The 20,548-nt window shown below is 35.8% G+C and overlaps 1 protein-coding gene and 1 pseudogene across 6 annotated transcripts in view; one reads left to right on the top strand and one right to left on the bottom strand.

Annotated features, from left to right (window-relative positions):
* The window catches only part of TENM1 (teneurin transmembrane protein 1), a 995,735-nt gene that overhangs the window by 835,271 nt on the left and 139,916 nt on the right, over nucleotides 1–20,548 (top strand). For all 6 annotated transcript variants that reach the window (XM_036227172.1, XM_036227175.1, XM_036227174.1 and 3 more), the window contains 2 exons: nucleotides 633–776; nucleotides 7,708–7,957. In XM_036227172.1, the coding sequence (XP_036083065.1) occupies nucleotides 633–776; nucleotides 7,708–7,957 (394 nt within the window). The remainder of the gene's footprint in view (nucleotides 1–632; nucleotides 777–7,707; nucleotides 7,958–20,548) is intronic.
* LOC118608477 lies at nucleotides 11,199–11,317 on the bottom strand (annotated as a pseudogene).

Genomic DNA, 20,548 nt, shown 5'->3' with positions numbered 1-20,548 from the left:
GTTGGTTAGCTATATGCATAAACCAAAATATAATGTGCACAAATGGAATTTACACTAGCAGCACTTGAAACACTTTAAGTGCACTCAGACAAACTAAAGGCCAACTAGTACAGGAGAAAATATAAATGAGGCAAATCAATTTTTATTAGTCTCATTTGTAGTCAGTTGTTATATAAGTGACCCAGTACCCAAAAGCCAGCTTCCTAAATGCATTTTGCACTCTGGAGAGATAAGAAGCCAGCCCTCCCCACGCTTCTACAAAAGTAAAGAAAGAAATTATGTCACCACAGCTTAAGCCTTCAGAGAGCTTATTTCTTCAGTTTTACAACACAGACTTTAACCCAAAAGCCCAGTCTGAAGCTTAATGTCTATAAATATATGATACATACCTAATGAAAGCACTCATCCACTCATTCATTTATCCATCAAATATGTACTAACAGATCACTTTTGAATGCCCAATGCTACGTTAGATGCTATGCCGAACTGTGCTAGAGAAAGGGATTTGCAGTCAAACTTCAACCCAAATCAGAATTCAGTAGTAAATGCAATGTCCACAGAATTTTGAATCTGTACAAAAATGAAGCAAATATTTAAAATTTCCTAATGTGTCATTAACTCTTTCTTTGCAGTATCTGTGGGTTATGAATATGAAACTTGCCCTGACTTTATTCTCTGGGAGAAAAGGACAGTCATCTTACAAGGTTTTGAGATGGATGCTTCTAATCTAGGAGGCTGGACGTTGAATAAGCATCATATTCTAAATCTTCAAAGTGGTAAGCAACTTTTAAAATATTAATACCTTTTCTTAATGTTATATATATATATAAATATATATGTACATATATGTATATATATATGTATGTATGTATATATATGCATATGTAATACATATTCATTGCAGAATCTTAAAAAATTACAAAGAAAATATTACCTGTAATATTACCTGTAAATATTACCTGTAAGTCTACCACCTAGAGGACCACATTAATATAGTTCCTTCCAAATACAATAATCTGATTTCCAATCAGTGCTAGAACAGTGATATCTCTTTATTACAAAGTTATAAATGGGTTTTATTATCATTATTGTTCTATTCCAGGTGATTAAGAAGTTTATGTGATAGTATAACCAACTTTTTAAAAGTAGAATAATAACTGACATATTTCATGTAATCTAAGCCACCATCAATTATAAGTACACCATTATTTTATGAAAAGTGCTACCAATTAAATTATAACATGCATTTTTGTAAGATACATACTTATTTCAGAGATGTTAAAATGTGAAGCAAAATGTACAACTTAGAATTAATGAATCATCCATGTAATACAGTTTTCAAAGGGCTTTAGTGAACTCCAACACATTTTAAACACAGCAGCCCTGTAATGTGTTATTAATCCCATTTAAATGATCAAGAATCTGAGGCCCAATGGCTGCATGACCCAACATTGCACAGTTAGTAAGTGGCTAGAGTTGTGTGTTCTTTCTCCTACACCATAGTTGTTTATACACATAAAGATCAATATACCCAATAAGAAGCTAGGAATAAAGGGGCAGTATGGGTAAAAGAAGAGAAGAGGTAGGAGGAATACAGGGGAAGCAAGTGAGAGTCTGGGGAAAGAGTGCAGTTCTGACTTCACTTAGTTTTAATACTTCTAAGTCTTGGACTTAGGAAAAGAAGAAAAAGCAATAATAATAAGATACTTCCATCTTCAGGCTTTGCCTTCCTTGGACCACATTTCCTGCTATCTCTTTTTCCTAGTTTGTAATATAAATTTTAAATAAGTCAGGAGAATTGACTATAGGTGGCTTTTGAGCTCATGTGTCTCTCAACAAACTGATTTTGCAACTTGATCATAAATGCTTCATCCCAATTCTTCCACCTCCTTCTGCATACTACTGAGAAACCAATCATTGATGTTTCCATCCAAATGTCATTTGAACATCTGCTGTGAAATTATATTTCTTTTCATCTAAAGAGACAGATTTTGAGAAGCCTTTAGTTGAACATGTACTTTGGGTTATTTGTCCAGGATTGGGGAGGTAAATATATTGAGGCAGCCATCTTTCATTCAGCCATCCTTGTATCCATCTTACCTTTGTGGAACAGCTAGTTAATGTCCATTACATGGTAAGGTCATGAACTGACCAAGGCTCAGAAATCTCTTTTATAATCACACCTATGATCTTACTTCATTCACATGATTGTTGGATTAGCTGAGCCAAACAACCACATAGGCTGGGAAATTTTGATTGGCAAAACTAACTAAGTTTACTTCAACCATTAAATGAGACCACCTACCATAATCTCTGCGTGAGATCCTGAAGATGAATGAGTCTATTGCTATATGCCTCTGCTATACTTCCGTCTCCACTTTCAAGGAGGATTCTAAATTCCATTTCAGCATGTTTACTTTTTAAAAGCAAAGATTCAGGAACAGATATAAAATGTCAACTTTTTCCCATTGTCAAAAGGAGAATCACAGTTTTAAAAGTATAAAAATGAAAGGGCAGATGCCACTTATTAAATTATTAGTTTTTTTATTTTGATTTGAAAGAGTTTGACATTTTAAGCAGTCATTACTTTTCTACTCACTTTTATTGGCTTGTATGGATTGTCTCTTTCAAATGCCTGTCATTGACATTAAACGCAAAGTGGAAAATGACCTCAATAGAGTCAGCCCCAAGCTGTGTGCGACCAGTCCTGTATCCTCTTACCATTTGCTTCTCACAGGCTTAAAAATTTAAACAGAGGGGAGCCATTTAGAAAATTTGCTGTGCTCCCCCCCCCATTTCTGCAAATGTTCTTTACAGCCCTTATTTGCCAATAATTAGTTTTTAGGTAACAACTACCATATTATTCTGAGAATCTCCTTAGCAACTTTATTGAAGTTTAATTTATACAACATAAACTTTACACATTTTAAGTGTACACTTCATTGATTTTTAGTAAATCGTAGTTGTGCAACCATCACTACACAGTTTTAGAAGATTCTAATAACCCCAAAAAGATCATTTGTGCTCACCCAGCCCTACTAAATCTGCTTTCTTTCTCTTTCTGAGAATTTTATTTTGAGAAAGAAACCTTACTTTAGATAGTTTTTTAAAAAAAACAGAACATTTGTGCATTTTATCATCTCATTTGTATGCACATTGTATTTCTAACCAAGAACCGATCACACTTTCCAGGAACAGATCCGAAGGCAGCTCTACCATTGCCTTTCAGCCTGACCTTGGACATGAACATCACTCTTGGGACATTTTCAAAGTCTACATCCCATCAACAAAGGGAATTTTAGAAGGAGGAATAAGTGTGAGGGAGCAGCTTTGGGAAGCAACCAATTTAGAAAGCAATGCTCTTTCCCCTTTCAAGTCAGATAGTCTTTTCTGACTGATTAAGGCAAGATCGATATCTCTCCAAATTCCCCCACTTCTCCTCTTCCTTGTAAAAGCCTAATTATTTAGACACTCTGCTTTTTTATCTGAGACAGATAGCATATTAGAAATAAGAATCTACACCCAGTTTTTTTCTTTCTGGTTAAAAAGACACCTGTAATTAGATTGGATGTCAGCTGTCATTCAATTCTTCAGTTATTCTTTGGTTCCATAATCATTATGAAGTGGGCAGTTTCTAGTAGGCAGTGGTTTCAGACCATTTGTCATTTCAATTACAGCAATTATATTTACCTGACAATTAACCATGGGTTGTGGAGAATTGTTTCCAAATATTATGCCTGATATATAGAGATGGTTCCTACTTTCACTGAGATAAACACCAGAACTTGTGTTTTTCAATTTTATGCCTTCAAAATACATCTTCTTACTGATTACATAGAGTGCATATTCATTCCTCTTAAGATACATCAGTTTTTTTTAATTATGTGAAATAAAAATGCGTACATGCATCATCTATTACAGAGTAAACTATTTATTATAGTATATATTTATATCAAACATACTCTCTAATATTTCCTGCCAGTTGAGTGTTAAAAATTATTAGAAAGAACAATCCAGAGTACTAATTGGATACTGTCATCTGTCTGAAATGGATGAAGAATTTCCTTTAACTTGGCCTCCGAGATAGGCCAGTAGTGTGTCCACAATGGTTTTACTGGGAGAGGAAGTAAATTTTCATTGATCACACTGGAATATCTTCTAGTTTGTGTTTATATCCTCTCGGTCAAGTCCTAAGAGAAATATATATATTATGTTCTTTATTCGTAAGTCAGAAAAATGATTTCTTCTTTGAAATCAACATGAAACACTGCTCACTGGCTTCCAAGGGGAATTTTTATTTTAAACTTATTTATAAGCTTCAAAAGAAGTTCTGAGCAAGGTAGCAGGAGGATATGAGCAGTGTATTTAAAAGTATGCTTAACTTATTATACAATAGATTTGGCTTTGGGGGAAAAAAAGGGTGGGGGGAAACAGAGAGGGGAAATGTGCAGTAGGCTATTAACAAAACACCCAATCCTTAGCAGGAAGTTGGCTTTCATGTAAATAATATGTGTTGTCCTAGGATCATTTGATTCTGTTTCAAAATGAGCATGTGTGGTAGAATAAACTGGAAGGGAGGCAGAAGTAATTGATCAAGAACAATATTACAAAGCCAACCTTTTGCAGAGGAATTGGTTTTTAAATCATTGTTGCAAGGTGTTATGCCCTGGTTCTATGTAGGAAATTAAACAAATTCTTGAAACAACAAAAATACCCTTCAAAATGATCTATTTTTCCAGGGCAATAGAAAAGGGGCTTGCCTGTTTTCGTTTCAATTGCTTCAGCTTTAAATAGGAATGGTAATTTCAGTATACGGCACTTTAAGACCTTGTGTTAAAGTAAGACATCAATTGTTGAGATGTAATCAGAAAATACATTGCCTTATGTTTTATTTCCTTTAATCGTTCTTCTCCTTTGTTGGAGTGCTGGGCTTTCTAATAAAAAAGAGAATTTTAGAATCACAGGCGTAGAAGAATGGTTTAGAATAGCCATCTTTAGTTTTTAAATTGCCAGGATCCTGATAATAACATGTAGTTTTGAAAGTAATTGTTAATTATACTGTTATATTGATATTAAAAAATGGATATCTACCTGTGAAAATAGATATTAATAGTAAATCTGGGTTTTCCAAGCCAATAATTAGAAATATTTTTGAATAATATACCTTATAGTGCATTACTGAAATACTGACATGCTAAATAGTTGGTTTCATTATTTATTAGAGAACATACCATAATCTCATTGGTAAGATATTCAGTTATTGATAGTCAGGAGATTTCTTTTCAATGATGTTGTACAACTGTCATTCCAGTTATCATTCACTTCTTCTCAATTCATTTAAATTATAATATTGATCACACTGCAATTAGGTGTTTTGGGAGAATGAGATTCAGTCCTATTAATCTTACTTAATTAATTATTCTAAATCTTAAGAAACTTTTGTATTGCCTAGTAAATTATTAATAAAATTTGTAAGAAAGTAGTGATCTTCAAGATATCGCATAGTTCTGCAATGAAAGGTCAATTTTTTGGGACATAAACTCGTAACTGCTCCTACAGATCATATGTTGAAAAAATAACCAGAAATCACCTTAGGAGGGGAAGTAAAAATACTTAGATTTGAAATCCAAAGGCTCTATGATGTATGGGATTTCTGTTTTCTAGAAGGCCCCTTCTAAGTACATTTGGCGTTATGGTGCCGTACCCGTTTTACCTTCTTTATTTTTGCCAACACTCTTCCTATTTCCCAGTAATCAATAGTCTCCATTATAGGACTGTGAGACCAAAATGTTTAGGGAGAGTAAAAGGCAGTTCAAGGAGAAAGATAACTGAGGTCATGGGATTAAAATCAGACTGTACGAGATAACTTTATTCATTCATTTGCTGTCAGTTGCTTCAGTCTGACATTGGCCTGCCTCTCACAGTATGAATGTTTTACCTACTCTGGCTCATTCTGGGCAGACTTGAGCTATTTATTTAGCACAGCAGTACCTGTTCCTTGGATTATCTTCTCAGGTGCAGCAGGTTTGCAAAATAACTGGGATTTGGACACGGAAACTACAAGAGACTCAAAGCCTCTTTTCAACATTTACTAAGCACTTATAATGACTTGGCACAGGGATTACCACTAAAATGCAGAAAAGAATAAGACAGAGTGTCTGCCTTTAAGGAACTCATGTTCTAATGGGGAAGGTAGAAAAGTAATGAAAACTGCATCATACAATATGATAAGTGTAATGATAGAGCTATGGAAAACAAACTGTGGGCATGCAGGGGAAAGAGTAACTAATTCTGCCTGGACAGAGCATTGGGGAACAACTGAGCTGAGTTGTAAAGGATAGGTAAGAGTTCCCCAAGCAGACAAGATGAGGAGGGCATTTAAGAGAGAGAGACTAGCATGTACAAAAGTAGAGAGGAATGTAATTATGTGAGAATGATTGTAAATAGTTCACTGTAGCTAAAACTCAGGATACAAATGAGAGGACAATGAGAGAGGAGACTGAAGAAGTAAGTAACAGCCAAATCGTGGAAGACTTTGTATGCCTTAATAACAAGGAATGTGCCCCTTATCACATAAAGGATATGGAGCTATTGAAAGGATTTAAGCCACAGATTGAAATGATCTCTGTGGCAGGGGTGTGCATGATGGTTTAGAGAAAGGTATACATGGAGACCAAGAAGTTAAGACAAACTGATCTAAAGAAGTAGTGGTAATAATGGAGATGACAAAACTGGTTCAACATATTTTAGAAGATAGACTCATTGGAAGTTTAGTGATTAGATCTACAGAATAAAAGAAAGAAGGGCCATGATAATTCCCACATTTCCAACTTAGATAAATACACGTGTGGTGATGTCACTCATGAGTTGGGAACACAGGAAGAAGAGCAGACTTAGATAAAGGGTGCAGAAAAATGATGAGTTCAGTTTTAAATATGTTGAGTTTGAGGTACCTGTGGAGATCCAAGTAAAGAGATATAGCAGGAAATTGCTTGTCAGGTGAGAACTGTGGACAGGAGAAAATTTTAGCATATAGAGATGAGAGTTAAAGCTGAGTGATTGGATAATAGTACACAAAGAGAATGACTGCACAGTATTTTCCAGCATTTTCATAAGTCAGTATCTCTGTTTCTTTTGGGCCATAGTGAGATATGGTCCAAAAGAGTGGAAAATTCAAGTCCCTTTCTTATATTTTTGAAGTACATTCTAGAAGTATGATTCCTTTTCATAGAAGTAGATTACCTTCCTGGTTGTGTTTTGCTAAGGTTAATATTAAAATTGACTGATATTCCCTTTTCAGGAACCAGTTGCATAGTGAGGGTAATTTGAAATCAGACAAGTACGTACCAGGTATCAAGAGGGAGTCAGCCAGAGATGAAAAATAAGACACAGATAATTCAGCCAAAATAAACATGACATCATTAAAAGTCATCAAATGCTTTATTGAGGCACTTAGAATTCGCATTAAAGGAACAAGTTATATTACTGCATTTTACAGAAGGACCAACTGAGGCGAAGCATTATGCTACTAATTGTTGTGACTATGCAGTTAAACAAAACCAAGGTCAGTGTGTTTCACTATCAAGTTCTTTTACATCAGGACAAACCTCCTTCCTGCTATGAACAATGAGAGAGAAATTAAAATGTCACTGAGAATATAGTGTGGTAATTATTTTTGTTTTATTCTATTTTTTCCCCTGGATCTAGGAATCATACATAAAGGGAACGGAGAAAATATGTTTATTTCCCAGCAACCCCCAGTCATATCGACCATAATGGGTAATGGACACCAAAGGAGTGTAGCCTGTACCAACTGTAATGGCCCAGCCTACAACAACAAACTCTTTGCTCCTATTGCCTTAGCTTCTGGCCCTGATGGTAGTGTGTATGTTGGCGACTTCAATTTTGTAAGACGAATATTTCCCTCAGGAAACTCTGTTAGTATTTTGGAACTAAGGTAAGTCTCCTCTAATCTCTGTGTGTTTAGCAAATTAGGAAAAACATGAAGAGACAAGGCATTGTCAGAGGTTGCAGAACATACAGTTACCCACATTGTAGCACTGAGCTAAGATGCAGAAACTAGGGAAGAAGGACGGAGGTCAACATGGTTACTCTTCCTAATTGAAGGAAACTTTGAGCTCTGCTTTGGAGAACCAGGAAGTGTTGGCATCCCTGTATGTGTGGCTTTTCCTGTGTACATTGCTGTCACTGACATAGATCTCAATATTTCCAAGTGCTCAGGTAAGTCACTCAACCCCTGCTGGCTACCACAAAGATTGATCAAAAATATCTTTTATTCTAGCAAGTAGAGGTATTGCCAGATCCAAAAGGCTAAACTTTCAAAGTTCTTCAGGTTCAATCTTTTGAAATGGTCACTTTATAAAAAAGAAAATGGAAGTCTCTGCATGGAGCAATAAGGAAGGATGAGTTTTTTACCCTTGTAAGCTCTATCCCAATGGAAAAAATGATTAAAGCATTCGTCTTTAGATTTTCTCTGTTCTAGGAATTTTCTTGAGAAGTACAAAGTTTTTTGACATACTTTGAAAGGAATTCATATCTTTTGGTATTTGATGTTCTGAAGTTACATAAAAATTACACTAAGTAGACCATGGTTTAATCAGCTTTATTTCTCCCTTTCTGGGGCTATACTACACAAATATATGCCTTTTGGAATCCTAGAAAAAGTAAGCATTTACTAGCATCACAGCAGAGATAGACAGACCTGTGTCCTCTCCTATGGCTAAATTAGTACAGCTTCTAATTGGTTGTGACAGCTTTATCCCTGAGACGTGCCTTCGGAACATTAGGCTGAAGATTTCTTTGTTCTAGAAGATTTTAATGCTATACTATATTTTGATCCTATAAAGTAGTCCATAAAATAATTGTTGCCTGTCATCACCTCATTGGCCTGAAAAATGGTGGCTGAGAGAAGAGAGACACTGAAGGAGCAAGTTGTCTGTATAGAGCACAGTCAAGGCCACTCAAGACACATGAAAAGTCAAGTCATTTTCATTTAACATTTATGTTCACACCAGCATGGAAATTTGAATGCATTTGAACATTCCTTGAAATTTTCCAGATTTTGCTTGCTTTGGAATCTATCTCTTTTTTTCTCAGAATGAGTTAGTCCTTTATACCTAGCTAGGGAAATCCTGTAGACTCATGCCCTCATCTACTTTTCACATTAATTCATCTGTTCTAATACATTTATTTTTTCTTTAATTTTTATCTTATATTAGTTTCAGATATACAGGACATTGGTTAGACATTTATATAATATATAAAGTGATCCTCCCTATTACTCTATCATCCATCAGGCTCTACATATAGCCATTACAATACTCCTGACTGCATTCTCTATGCCGTGCTCCCCATCCCTGTGACTATCTATCGAATACTAATTTGTGCTTCTTTAACCCTTCGCCATTTTCTCCCAGTCCCCTAATCCCATTCCCCTCTAGCTGTCACCAGATTGTCCTATGTATTTGCGAGTCAGTTTTTGACTAGTTTGTTCTTTCTATTCTTTCGATTCTGCATATAAGCAAAATTATATGATATTTATTTTTCTGTCTGACATTTCATTCAACATAATATCCTCAAGTTTCACCCATTTCATTGCAAATGGTCAGATTTTATTTTTTATGGCTGAGCACTATGCCATTGTATACATAAACTTCTTTATCCAATGATCTGTTCACAGGCACTGAGGTTGGTTCCATATCTTGGCAATTGTGAATAGTTCTGTTGTGAACATAGGGTTGCATAGATCTTTATAAATTAATTAGTGTTTTGGTTTTCTTTGGATAAATATCCAGAAATGCAATTACTGAGTCAAAAGTTATATACATTTTTATTTTTTCAAGGAACCTCCAGACTGTTTTCTGTAGTAGCAATAGCATTTTGCAATCCCACCAACAAACAGTGTATGAAGATTTCTTTTTCTCTACATCCTCGCCAACAAGTGTTGTTTTTTGACTAATTGATGATAGTCATGCTGGCAGATGTGAGATGATATCTCATTGTGGTTTTAATTTCCATTTCTCTGATGATTACTAATGTTGGGTATCTTTTCATCTGTCTATTGGCCATCCGTATTTCCTCTTTGGAAAAATATCTATTCAGGTATTCTGCCCATTTTTTAATTGGATTGTTTGTTTGTTCGTTTTTGTTGTTGATCAGTTGTATGAGTTCATTATAAATTTTAGATATTAACCCCTTATCAGATGGATAAAGGGCGAATATACTCTTCTATTCATCCGATTTTCTTTTCATTTTGTTGATGGTTTCCTTTGCTGTGCAAAAACATTCTAGTTTGATATAGTCCATTTGTTTCCTTTTTCTTTCGTTTCCTTTGCCCGAGAAGTTATATCAAGAAAAAAAAAGTTACTATTAGCAAGATCAGAGTTTACTGCCTATGTTATCTTCTAAGAGATTTATGGTTTTAGGTCTTACATTTAAGTCTTTAATCCATTTGAGTTTATTCTTATATATGGTGTAAGAAGGTAATCCAATTTCTATTTTTTAATGCATCCATTCAGTTTTCCCAACACCATTTGTTGAAGAGATTGTCTTTACCCCGTTGTCTATTCTTGCCTACTTTGTCATAGACTAAAAGGCCATATAGGCATGAGTTTATTTCTGGGTTCCTTATCCTGTTCCATTGAACTATGTATATGTTTTTATACCAGTACCATGCTGTTTTGTTTTCTATAGCCTTGTAGAGTAGTTTGACATCAGGTAGAATGACACCTCCAAATTTGTTCTTCTTTCTCAAGATTGCTATGACTATTCAAAGTCTTCTATGATTCCATATAAATTTTCAGATTATTTGTTTTAGTTCTCTGAAAAATGCCATTGGAATTTTTATAGGGATTGCATTGAATCTTTATAGATTGCTCTGGGTGGTATGGCCATTTTAATGATGTTGATTCTGCCTGCTCATAGAACAGTATATGCTTCCATTTATTTGTATCTCCTTCAATTTCTTTTTCCAGTGACTTATAATTTTCCGAGAATAGGTCTTTTACCTCTTTGGTTAATTTGAATTCTAGATGTTTTGTTCTTTTTGATGCAATTGTAAATGGGATTATTTTATTAATTTCTCTCTCTTTTTTTTTTTAGATGAGGCAACCCTTGGTTGACCTCGCAGATTGCAAGGACCTTGTCAGTATACAATATCTCATTTTTTATTTTTTTTATGTCTACAGCGCCTGGTCCTCATAGGTGGTCTCCCATCCAAGTACCAACCAGGCCCAACCCGGCTTAGCTTCCAAGATCAGACAGAATTAGGCATGTTCAGGATAGCATGGCCGTAGACTAATTTATCTTTCTGATAGCTAATTATTGGTGTGTAAAAATGCAACCAAAAGTCATGGGAAGATGGTGGACTAGGTAGAAGCAGGGTTCATCTCCTCCCAGGACTGCATTGAAATTACAACCAAATTATAAAATAAACAATGTAGAGAATCACCTGAAGTCCAGCTGATCATAACACCTACATCTGATAATATAAAGGAGCTACATCGAAGCTGATAGGAGGGGCAAAGTCAAAATTGGGCTGGACCCGCATCTGCGGGTGGTGGAGAGTCACCAGGATGGAGAACAAGGCTGAAGAGGCTCTTCTGAAGGAGAGAGGGGTCTTGGTCTCATCTAGGGGCTCTCCAGCACAGGGGCCCAGCCCAGGGAAGAGAAGATTCCAATAACTCTAACTGTAGAAACTAGAGGGAATTTGGCCATCTGAGTGAAACAGAAGGTGACCGAACCCCTAGACGCCCCTTGAAGGTCTCACACAAAGGTTGTCTGACCTGCAGACACTCACCCAGAACACCAGTGGTGGGTCAGAGGCTCAAGCGGAATTCATTCTGAGAAAGTCTCTTTTTACCTGGAGTCAGAATGAGGGCTGGAAAGGCATCCACCATTGTGCCTTAGTTCAGCCCCTCTACAGGGTAACCTACAGACCATGACACCTTGATTGTGCAGACCCCTCCCACAGAGAGATTAGGGAGCACTGGTTTGAAGGGATCAGCCTAACCTGCAGACTGCCTAGAGAAGTTGTTCCTGGATGGTTGCCAAGCCCTGATCCAAGTGATTCAGAGCCAAATATTCACAGCAGTGTGGCCGTCATTGTGAGAGGCGTTTCTAATCCCTGCAACTTTGGCCAGCGCTGTGAGCCTCATTTCAGAGATAGGGTCAGGAAGATTGCTATAGCCAACGTGAACTTGTGGAGATATCAGGGACCTGTTGGTCAGTCCCAGCAAGCAGCTGGTCTTGCTGTGATTTGGGTGGCCTGCAGAAACTCACAAAAGTTACCAAATTTGCAGGCATACTGAGGCTGTATTGATCTAATTGCCATTGTCTCTCTGAGACCCCACCCCACCCTACCCACAAATTGCCCCAGGTGGCCCACTGACGATGAACTGACACAGCCCTGTCCTTCCCATCCCCTAATTACCTAACCCACAAGGCAAAAAACTTTGGCTGGCACAGGGTGGTCATTGCATGGAAATCAATGGCAGGTAGACCTTTGCTGCCTGCAAGAGTTGCAATATTGTGTCAAGGGAGCACAGGGGTCTGTGGGAATGCCCCTGATAGCAATTAATTTCACTGTGATCTGGGTCTACAGCAAGAACACCCAGGCATAGAAGTTGCAGCAAAACTGAGGCAATATTCATCAAACAGAACTTATCACCTTGAGATCCCACTTCTCCCAAGCCACAAAGTGATTGCAGCCCATTGACAAGCAGCCTTTTGTGCCCTGCTTGGCTCTAGGGTTGAGCAGTTAACACAGGCAATGGACCTTGGCGAGCGTAGTGAGCGCATTTGGAAGAAAACATGGGGACAAACCACTGCTGCCTGTATGAGTTGCAATATCTCTTAAGGGGAATCCAGGGGTCTTTATTGCCCTGACAGCCCTTAACTTTCTGAGCTCCTGCCCCATCCAGTACACAAAGTGCCTGCTGTACATTGAAAGGCAGCTACCCCTGCTTGGGGTAGTGCATTTAGGCCCAGGGTGGGCAGCAGTTGACCTTGCAATGAGTAGAAACTTGTAAAATGAGCCACAGAGACAGCATGGGCATACAAACTGACACTGAAGTGGCAGGGGGAAATTTACTCACTAGACTCAGGAGACTCCTGGGGTCTCTGCACCACTCAACACACATATCACCCAAAGGCTCATACAGTTTCATAGACTTACATGCAACTGATAGGCAGTATCAGGCCTTGAGGAACACTTGTCCTTCTGCTAAACCGTCATAGGTCAGGGACAAGGGATAACTGAAAGCTGCATACAGCATTGTCTCGTCCACTTACCTATAGATCCAGCATAGGCAACAACCATCAGCGGATCGCTTTTTATTTCTCACCGAGTATCTCTGAGCAATCAAAAGCAGTGGCTGACCTTGCCCTATGGGGAAGCCCCTTCCAAGGGGACACAAAACCAATATATCTGGAAGCTGGCACCAGACCACAACGGAGGAACTCCTGACTGGTTCTAGTAGTGATACACACAAAGTGTGGCTGCAACAAGTACACAAGACTGCTAGGGCAAATTCCACTCAGTGAGGTCAGCCCCCACGCAACAAGTTATCCTGAGAGCGCAGCCAGTTCCCACAATTAGTAAGCCTGAACGTTAATACCACCCACTGATCTACTAACAACAATAAAGGCTTGGCAACAACAGAAGATCACACACAACCTACACAAAGTCACCTCCAGAGCTCTACTGGACCACACAGGACACCTTCCACATTAGGCCAACTGACCAAAGCTGAGAGATGAAATAAATATTCCTGACACATAGAAATGAACATAGTGAGGCTAATAAAATGAGAAAACAAAGAAACATGCCACAAATGAAACAACAAGAGAAAACTCCAGAAGATATACTAAATGAAATGGAGGTAAGCAACCTACCAAAGTCAGAGCTCAACAAACATGCGGAGAATGGATGATCATGATAAGAGCATAAAAAAGGGATATAGAAACCATAAAAAATAACCAGAAAGAAATGAGGAATACAATAACTGAAATGAAGAAAATACTAGATGGATTCAACGGTAGATTATATGAAGCAGAAGATCAAATCAGTGAATTAGAAGATGAGGTAGCTGAATACACCCAATCAAAACAACAACAAATAAAAAGAATTTGAAAAAAAATGAGAATAGTTAAAGAGATCTCTGGAACAACATGAAGCATAAAAATATCTGAATCATAAGAGTACCTAAAGAGGAAGATAGAGAGCAAGAGATTGAGATTCTATCTGAAGAAATAATAACAGAAAACTTCCCTAAACTGGCAAAGGAATGAGACATACAAGTTCAAGAAGCACAAAGGGTTCCAAACAAGAAGAATTCAAACAGACCTATACCAAGACATATCATAATTAAAATGCCAAAGGTCAAAGACAAAGAGATAATATTAAAAGCACCAAGAGAAAGGAAGCTGGTTACTTACAAGGGTAGCCCATAAGAATGTCTACTGACTTTTCAAGGGAAACTTTGCAGGACAGAAGGGATGGAAAGAATTATTTAAAAATATAAAAAACAAGAACCTACAACCATGAATGCTCTACCCAGCAAGGTGCTTGATTAAAATGGAAGGTGAAATAAAGAGCTTCTCAGACATAAAAAAGCTTAAGGAATTCGTCACCAACAAGCCAGCATTACAAGAAATGTTAAAGGGTCTCCTGTAAAAAGAGAAGGAATAAAAAAGAAAATACAAATAACAAATATGAATAATAAAATGACAGTAATAATATACCTGTCAGTAATTAAATGTAAACGGATTAAATGCTCCAATCAAAAGACATAGGGTGACGGAATGGATAAGAAAACAAGACCCATGCAGATTCTGTCTACAAGAGACATACTTCAGATCAAACGAGACACGCAGACTGAAAGTAAAGGGATGGAAAAATATATTTCAAGCAAATGGAAATGAAAAAAAAAGCCAGGGTAGCAATACTTACATTAGCTAAAATAGATTTTAAAACAAAAGCTATAATAAGAGATAAAAAAAGAGACATTACATAATAATATAGGGATAAATCACAAGGAAATAACCCTAGTAAACATATATGCACCCAACATAGGAAGACCTACATACATAAAGCAATTATTGACTGACATAAAAGGAGAAATCAATAGTAATACATTCATAGTAGGAGACTTTAACATTCTATTGACACCAATGGACAGATCTTCCAGGCAAAGAATCAACAAGGAAACAACGGGACTAAAAGATACACTAGAACAGATGGAGTTAGTAGATATTTTCAAAGCATTTTACCCAAAAGCAGAAAAATATACATTCTTCTCAAGTGCATATGGAACATTTTTAAGGATATTCCACATTTAGTGTGCAGAAAAAGTCTCTATAAATTTAAGAAGATTGAAATCATATCAACTGTCTTCTCTGATCACAATGGTATGACACTAGAAATCGACTACAAGAAAAAAACTGAAAAATATACAAAACCATGGAGGCTAAAAACATGCTACTAAACAATGAATGGGTTATTAATGAGATCAAGGGAGAAATCAAAAGATACCTAGAGACAAATGAAAATGAAAACACAATGACTCAAAATTTATGGGACACAGCGAAAGCAGTCCTAAGAGGGAAAATCATAGCAATACAGGCCTACCCCAAGAAGCAAGAAAAAACTCAAGTAAACAATCTAACCTTACAATTAAAAGACCTAGAAAAGAACAGCAAATAAAGCCCAAAGGGAATAGAGGTAAGGAAATAATAAAGATGAGAGCAGAAATAAATGAAATAGAGTCTAGAAAAACAATACAAAAGATTAATGAAACCAAGAGCTGATTCTTTGAAAGGATAAATAAAAATTAACAGACCCTTAGCCAGACTCATCAAGGAAAATGAGAGAGGACTCAAATAAATAAAATCAGAAATGAAAGAGGAGCAATAACCACAGACTCCACCGAAATACAATGGATCATAAGAAAATACTACAAGCAATTATACACCAAAAATTTAACAATCTGGAAGAAATGGACACATTCTTAGAAACATACAATCTCCCAAGACTGAATCAAGAAAAAGCATAAAATCTGAACTGATGATTACTACCAATGAAATAGAATCAGTAATCAAAAACCTCCCCCCAAACAAGTCCTAGACCAGATGGCTTCATAAGTGAATTTTACCAAAGATTTAAAGAAGAATTATCACCTATTCTTCTCAAACTATTCCAAAAAATTCAAGAGGGAAGGGTCCCTAAATCCTTTTATGAGGCCACCATTACCTTCATTCCAAAACCAGGCAAAGACAATACAGAAAGAAAGAAAGAAAGAAAGAAAGAAAGAAAGAAAGAAAGAAAGAAAGAAAGAAAGAAAGGAAGGAAGGAAGGAAGGAAGGAAGGAAGGAAGGAAGGAAGGAAGGAAGGAAGGAAGGAAGGAAGGAAGGAAGGAAAAATTATAAGCCGATATCTCTTATAAACGCATATTCAAAAATCCTCAACTAAATATTAGCAAACTGAATTCAGCAATACATTAAAAATATCATACACCATGATCAAGTTGGATTTATTTCTGGGATGCAAGGTTGGTTGAATATCTGCAAATCAATTAATGTGATATACCACATTAACAAATTGAAAGATAAAAACCATATGATCATATCAATAGATGCAGAAAAAGTGTTCGACTAAATCCAGCATCCATTTATGATAAAATTCTCAGCAAAGTGGGATTAGAGGAAACATATCTCAACATAATAAAGGCCATGTGTGACAAACCTACAGCTACCATCATACTCAGTGGGAAAGGCTAAAAACATTTTCCTTAAGAACAGGGATAAGACAAGGATGTCCACTTTCACCACTCTTCTTCAACATTGTATTAGAAGTCTTAGACACAGCAATAACAAAAGAAATAGAAATAAAAGGCATCCATATTGGAAAAGAAGTAAATCTCTCATTATTTGCCAATGGCATGATACTATATATAGAGAACCCTAAACATTCCACCAAAAAACTGGTCAATGAATTCAGTAAAGTAGTAGGTTACAAAATAAATATTCAGACATCAGTGGCATTTTTATACACCAATGATGAACTTTCAGAAAGAGAATTTAAGAAAACAATCCCATTTACAATTGCATTAAAAACTATAAAATACCTGGGATTCAAATTAACCAAGAAGGTAGAAGATCTATTTTCAGAAAATTATATGTCATTGAAAAAATAAATTGAAGAAGATACAAATAAATGGAAGCATACACCCTGTTCATGGATAGGAAGAACCAACATTGATAAAATGATCATACTATCCAAAGCAATCTATACATTCAAGGCAATCCCTATCAAAACACCAATAGCATTTTTCAGAGAGCTAGAACCAACAATACTAAAATTTATATGGAGCCATAAAAAAACCTGAATAGCTTTGGCAATCTTGAGAAAGAAGAACAAAGTTGGAGGTATCATACTACCTGATATCAAACTATACTACAAGGGTACAGTAATCAAAACAGCATGGTACTGGCATAAAAACAGATACATTGATCAATGGAACAGAAAGGAGAGCCCAGAAATAAATACATGCCTATATGCTGACAAAGGAGGTAAGAATATACAATGGGGTAAAGACAGTCTCTTCAATAAATGGTGTTGGAAAAATTAGACAGATATATGCAAAAAAAGCTGGACTTCCTTCTTACACCATATACAAGAATAGACACAAAATGGATTAAAGTTTTAAATGTAAGACACAAAACCATAAAACTTTTAGAAGAAAACACAGGCCATAAGGTCTCTGATAATACTAACAGGAATTTCTTTTCAAATATATCTCCTCAGGCAAGAGAAACAAAAGAAAAAAATAAACAAATGAGACTACATCAAACTAAAATTTTTTGTACAACAAAGGAAACCATCAACAAAACAAAAAGACAACTGACTCTTTGAGAGAAGATATTTCTAATGATACATCTGATAAGGGGTTAATATTCAAAATTTATAAAGAACTTATGCAACTCAACAACAACAAAAAAACAATCCAATTAAAAAATGGACAGAAGACCTGAACAGATACTTCTCCAAAGAGGAAATACAGATCACTAACAGACACATGAAAAGATGCTCAAGGTCGCTAATCAAAGAAATGCAAATTAAAACCAAAATGAGATATCACCTCGCAACTGTCAGAATGGCTATCATCAATAAATCAAAAATCAGCAAGTGTTGGCAAGGATATGGAGAAAAGGGAACCCTCATACACCATTGGTGGGATTGCAAATTGGTACAGCCGCTATAGAAAACAGTATGGAGGTTCCTCAAAAAATTTAAAAAATGGATATACCTTTTGACCCAGCAAGTGCACTTCTGAGTATTTATCCAGAGAAAACCAAAACAACAATTCGTAAAGATCTATGTACTCCAATATTCATGGCAGCACAATTTACAATAGCCAAGATATGGAAGCAACCTAAATGTCCATCAACAGATGGTTAGATAAAGAAATTATAGTTCATATATACAATGGCATATTACTTAGCCATTAAAAAAATGAAATCCTACCATTTGCAATGACATGGTTGGACCTAGAGGTTATTGTGCTGAGTGAGATAAGTCAAACAGAGGAAGATAGATAACATATGATTTCACTTATATGCTGTTTCTAAGGAACAAAAAGAACAAACTAATCAAAAACAGACTCACAAATGTAGTGGACAATTTGGTAACGGACAGTCGGTGTTTAGGAGGCTGGGAGAATGGGGTGAAGAGTTAAAGAAGTACAAATTAGTAGTTGATCATTAGGCATGGGGAGCGTGCCAGTGGGAATGCAGTTAGCATTAATATAATGGCTAAGTGGAGGGCCTGGTGAGGGAGGGAGCAATTGGAGGGATAGTTTTATGAATATTATAGATGTCTAACCAATGTACTATATACTTGAAATGTATTAAATGTATTAAAAAATGCAATGAACTTCTAAATATTAATTTTGTATTCTGCTAGTTTACTGAAATCATTTATCAGTTTTAATAGTTTTTGTTGGAATCTTTAGTGTTCTCTATATGTAGTATCATATCATCTACAATAATAACAGTTTTACTTCTTTCTTTCCAATTTGAATGCCTTTTACTTCTTTTTCTTGTCTGATTCCCATACAATGTTGAATAGAAGTGAAAGTGGTATTCTTGTCTACTTTCTGATCTTAAAGAAAATGCTTTTAGCCTTTCTTCATTTAGTATGATGTTAGCTGTAAGTTTGTTATTTATGGCTTTTATTATATTGAGATATGTTCCTTCTATTCCCACTTTGCTGAGATATTACCTAATAATATGATCATATGTATTTTATCTTTCAATTTGTTAATTCGATATATCACATTGATTTACAGATATTGAACAAACCTAGCATCCCAGGAATAAATCCAACTTGATCATGGTGTATGATATTTTTAATGCATTGCTGAATTCGGTTTGCTAATATTTTATTGAGGATTTTTGCATTAATGCTCATCAAGGATATTGCCTATAGTTTTTTTTTTCATAATGCCTTTTTTGAAATCAGAGTAAAGATGGCCTGATAAAAAAAAATTAGGCAACCTTTCCTCCTCTTGAATTTTTTGGAATAGTTTGAGAAAAATAGGTGTTAATTCACCTTTGAATGTTTGGTAAAAATTTACCTATGAAGTTGTTCAGTCCAGGACTTTTGTTTTGGGGGAGTTATTTGATTACTGACTAGATTTCATTGGTGTTAATCAGTTGGTTAAGATTTTCTGTTTCTTCTTGACTCAGTCTTAGGCAATTGTATGTTTCTAGGAATGTGTTCATTTCTTCCAGTTTGTTCATTTTGTTTGTATATAATTGCTTGCAGTATTTTCTTATAATCTTTTGTATTTCTCTGCAGTCCATAGTTACTTCTATTTTATTTCCGATCTTATTTATTTGGGTCATTTCTTATTTCTTGATAAGTCTGATTAAGAGTTTATCAATTTTATTTATCCTTTCAAATAACGAGTTTTTGGTTTCATTAGTCTTTTGTATTGTTTTTCTAAACTCTATTTTGTTCATTTCCACTCTGATCTTTATTATTTCCTTCCTTCTAGTCACTTTGGGCTTTGTTTGCTGTTCTTTTTCTAGTTCCTTTAAGTGTGATGTTAGATTGTTTATTTGAGCTTTTTCTTGCTTCTTGAGGTAGGCCTGTATTGTTATGAATTTCCCTTTTAGGTCTGTTTTCGATTTTGAGTCACTGTGTTTTCATTTTCATTTGTCTCAAGGTCTCTTAACTTTTTCCTTAATCTCATCATTAACCCATTCATTGTTAAGTAGCATATTATTTGTCCTCCAGGTGTTTGTGTATTTTCCATTTGTTTACTTATAGATGATTTCTAGTTTCATACCATTGTGGTCAGAGAAGACACTTGATAGAATTCCAGTCTTCTTAAATTTATTGTGACTTATTTTATGACCTGACATGTTAGTCTAACTTGGAAAATGTTGTGTTCCCTTTTCTGTGAAATGCTCTAAAAATATCAATTAAATCCATCTGGTCTAGTGTGTCATTTAAGGTTACTAT

Source organism: Rousettus aegyptiacus, unplaced genomic scaffold, assembly GCF_014176215.1.
Source record: "Rousettus aegyptiacus isolate mRouAeg1 unplaced genomic scaffold, mRouAeg1.p scaffold_m13_p_9, whole genome shotgun sequence".
In the NCBI taxonomy this organism is placed as follows: Eukaryota; Metazoa; Chordata; class Mammalia; order Chiroptera; family Pteropodidae; genus Rousettus; species Rousettus aegyptiacus.
The sequence above is the reverse complement of the archived record's forward strand: the minus strand, read 5'-3'. Positions and strand labels throughout refer to the sequence as shown.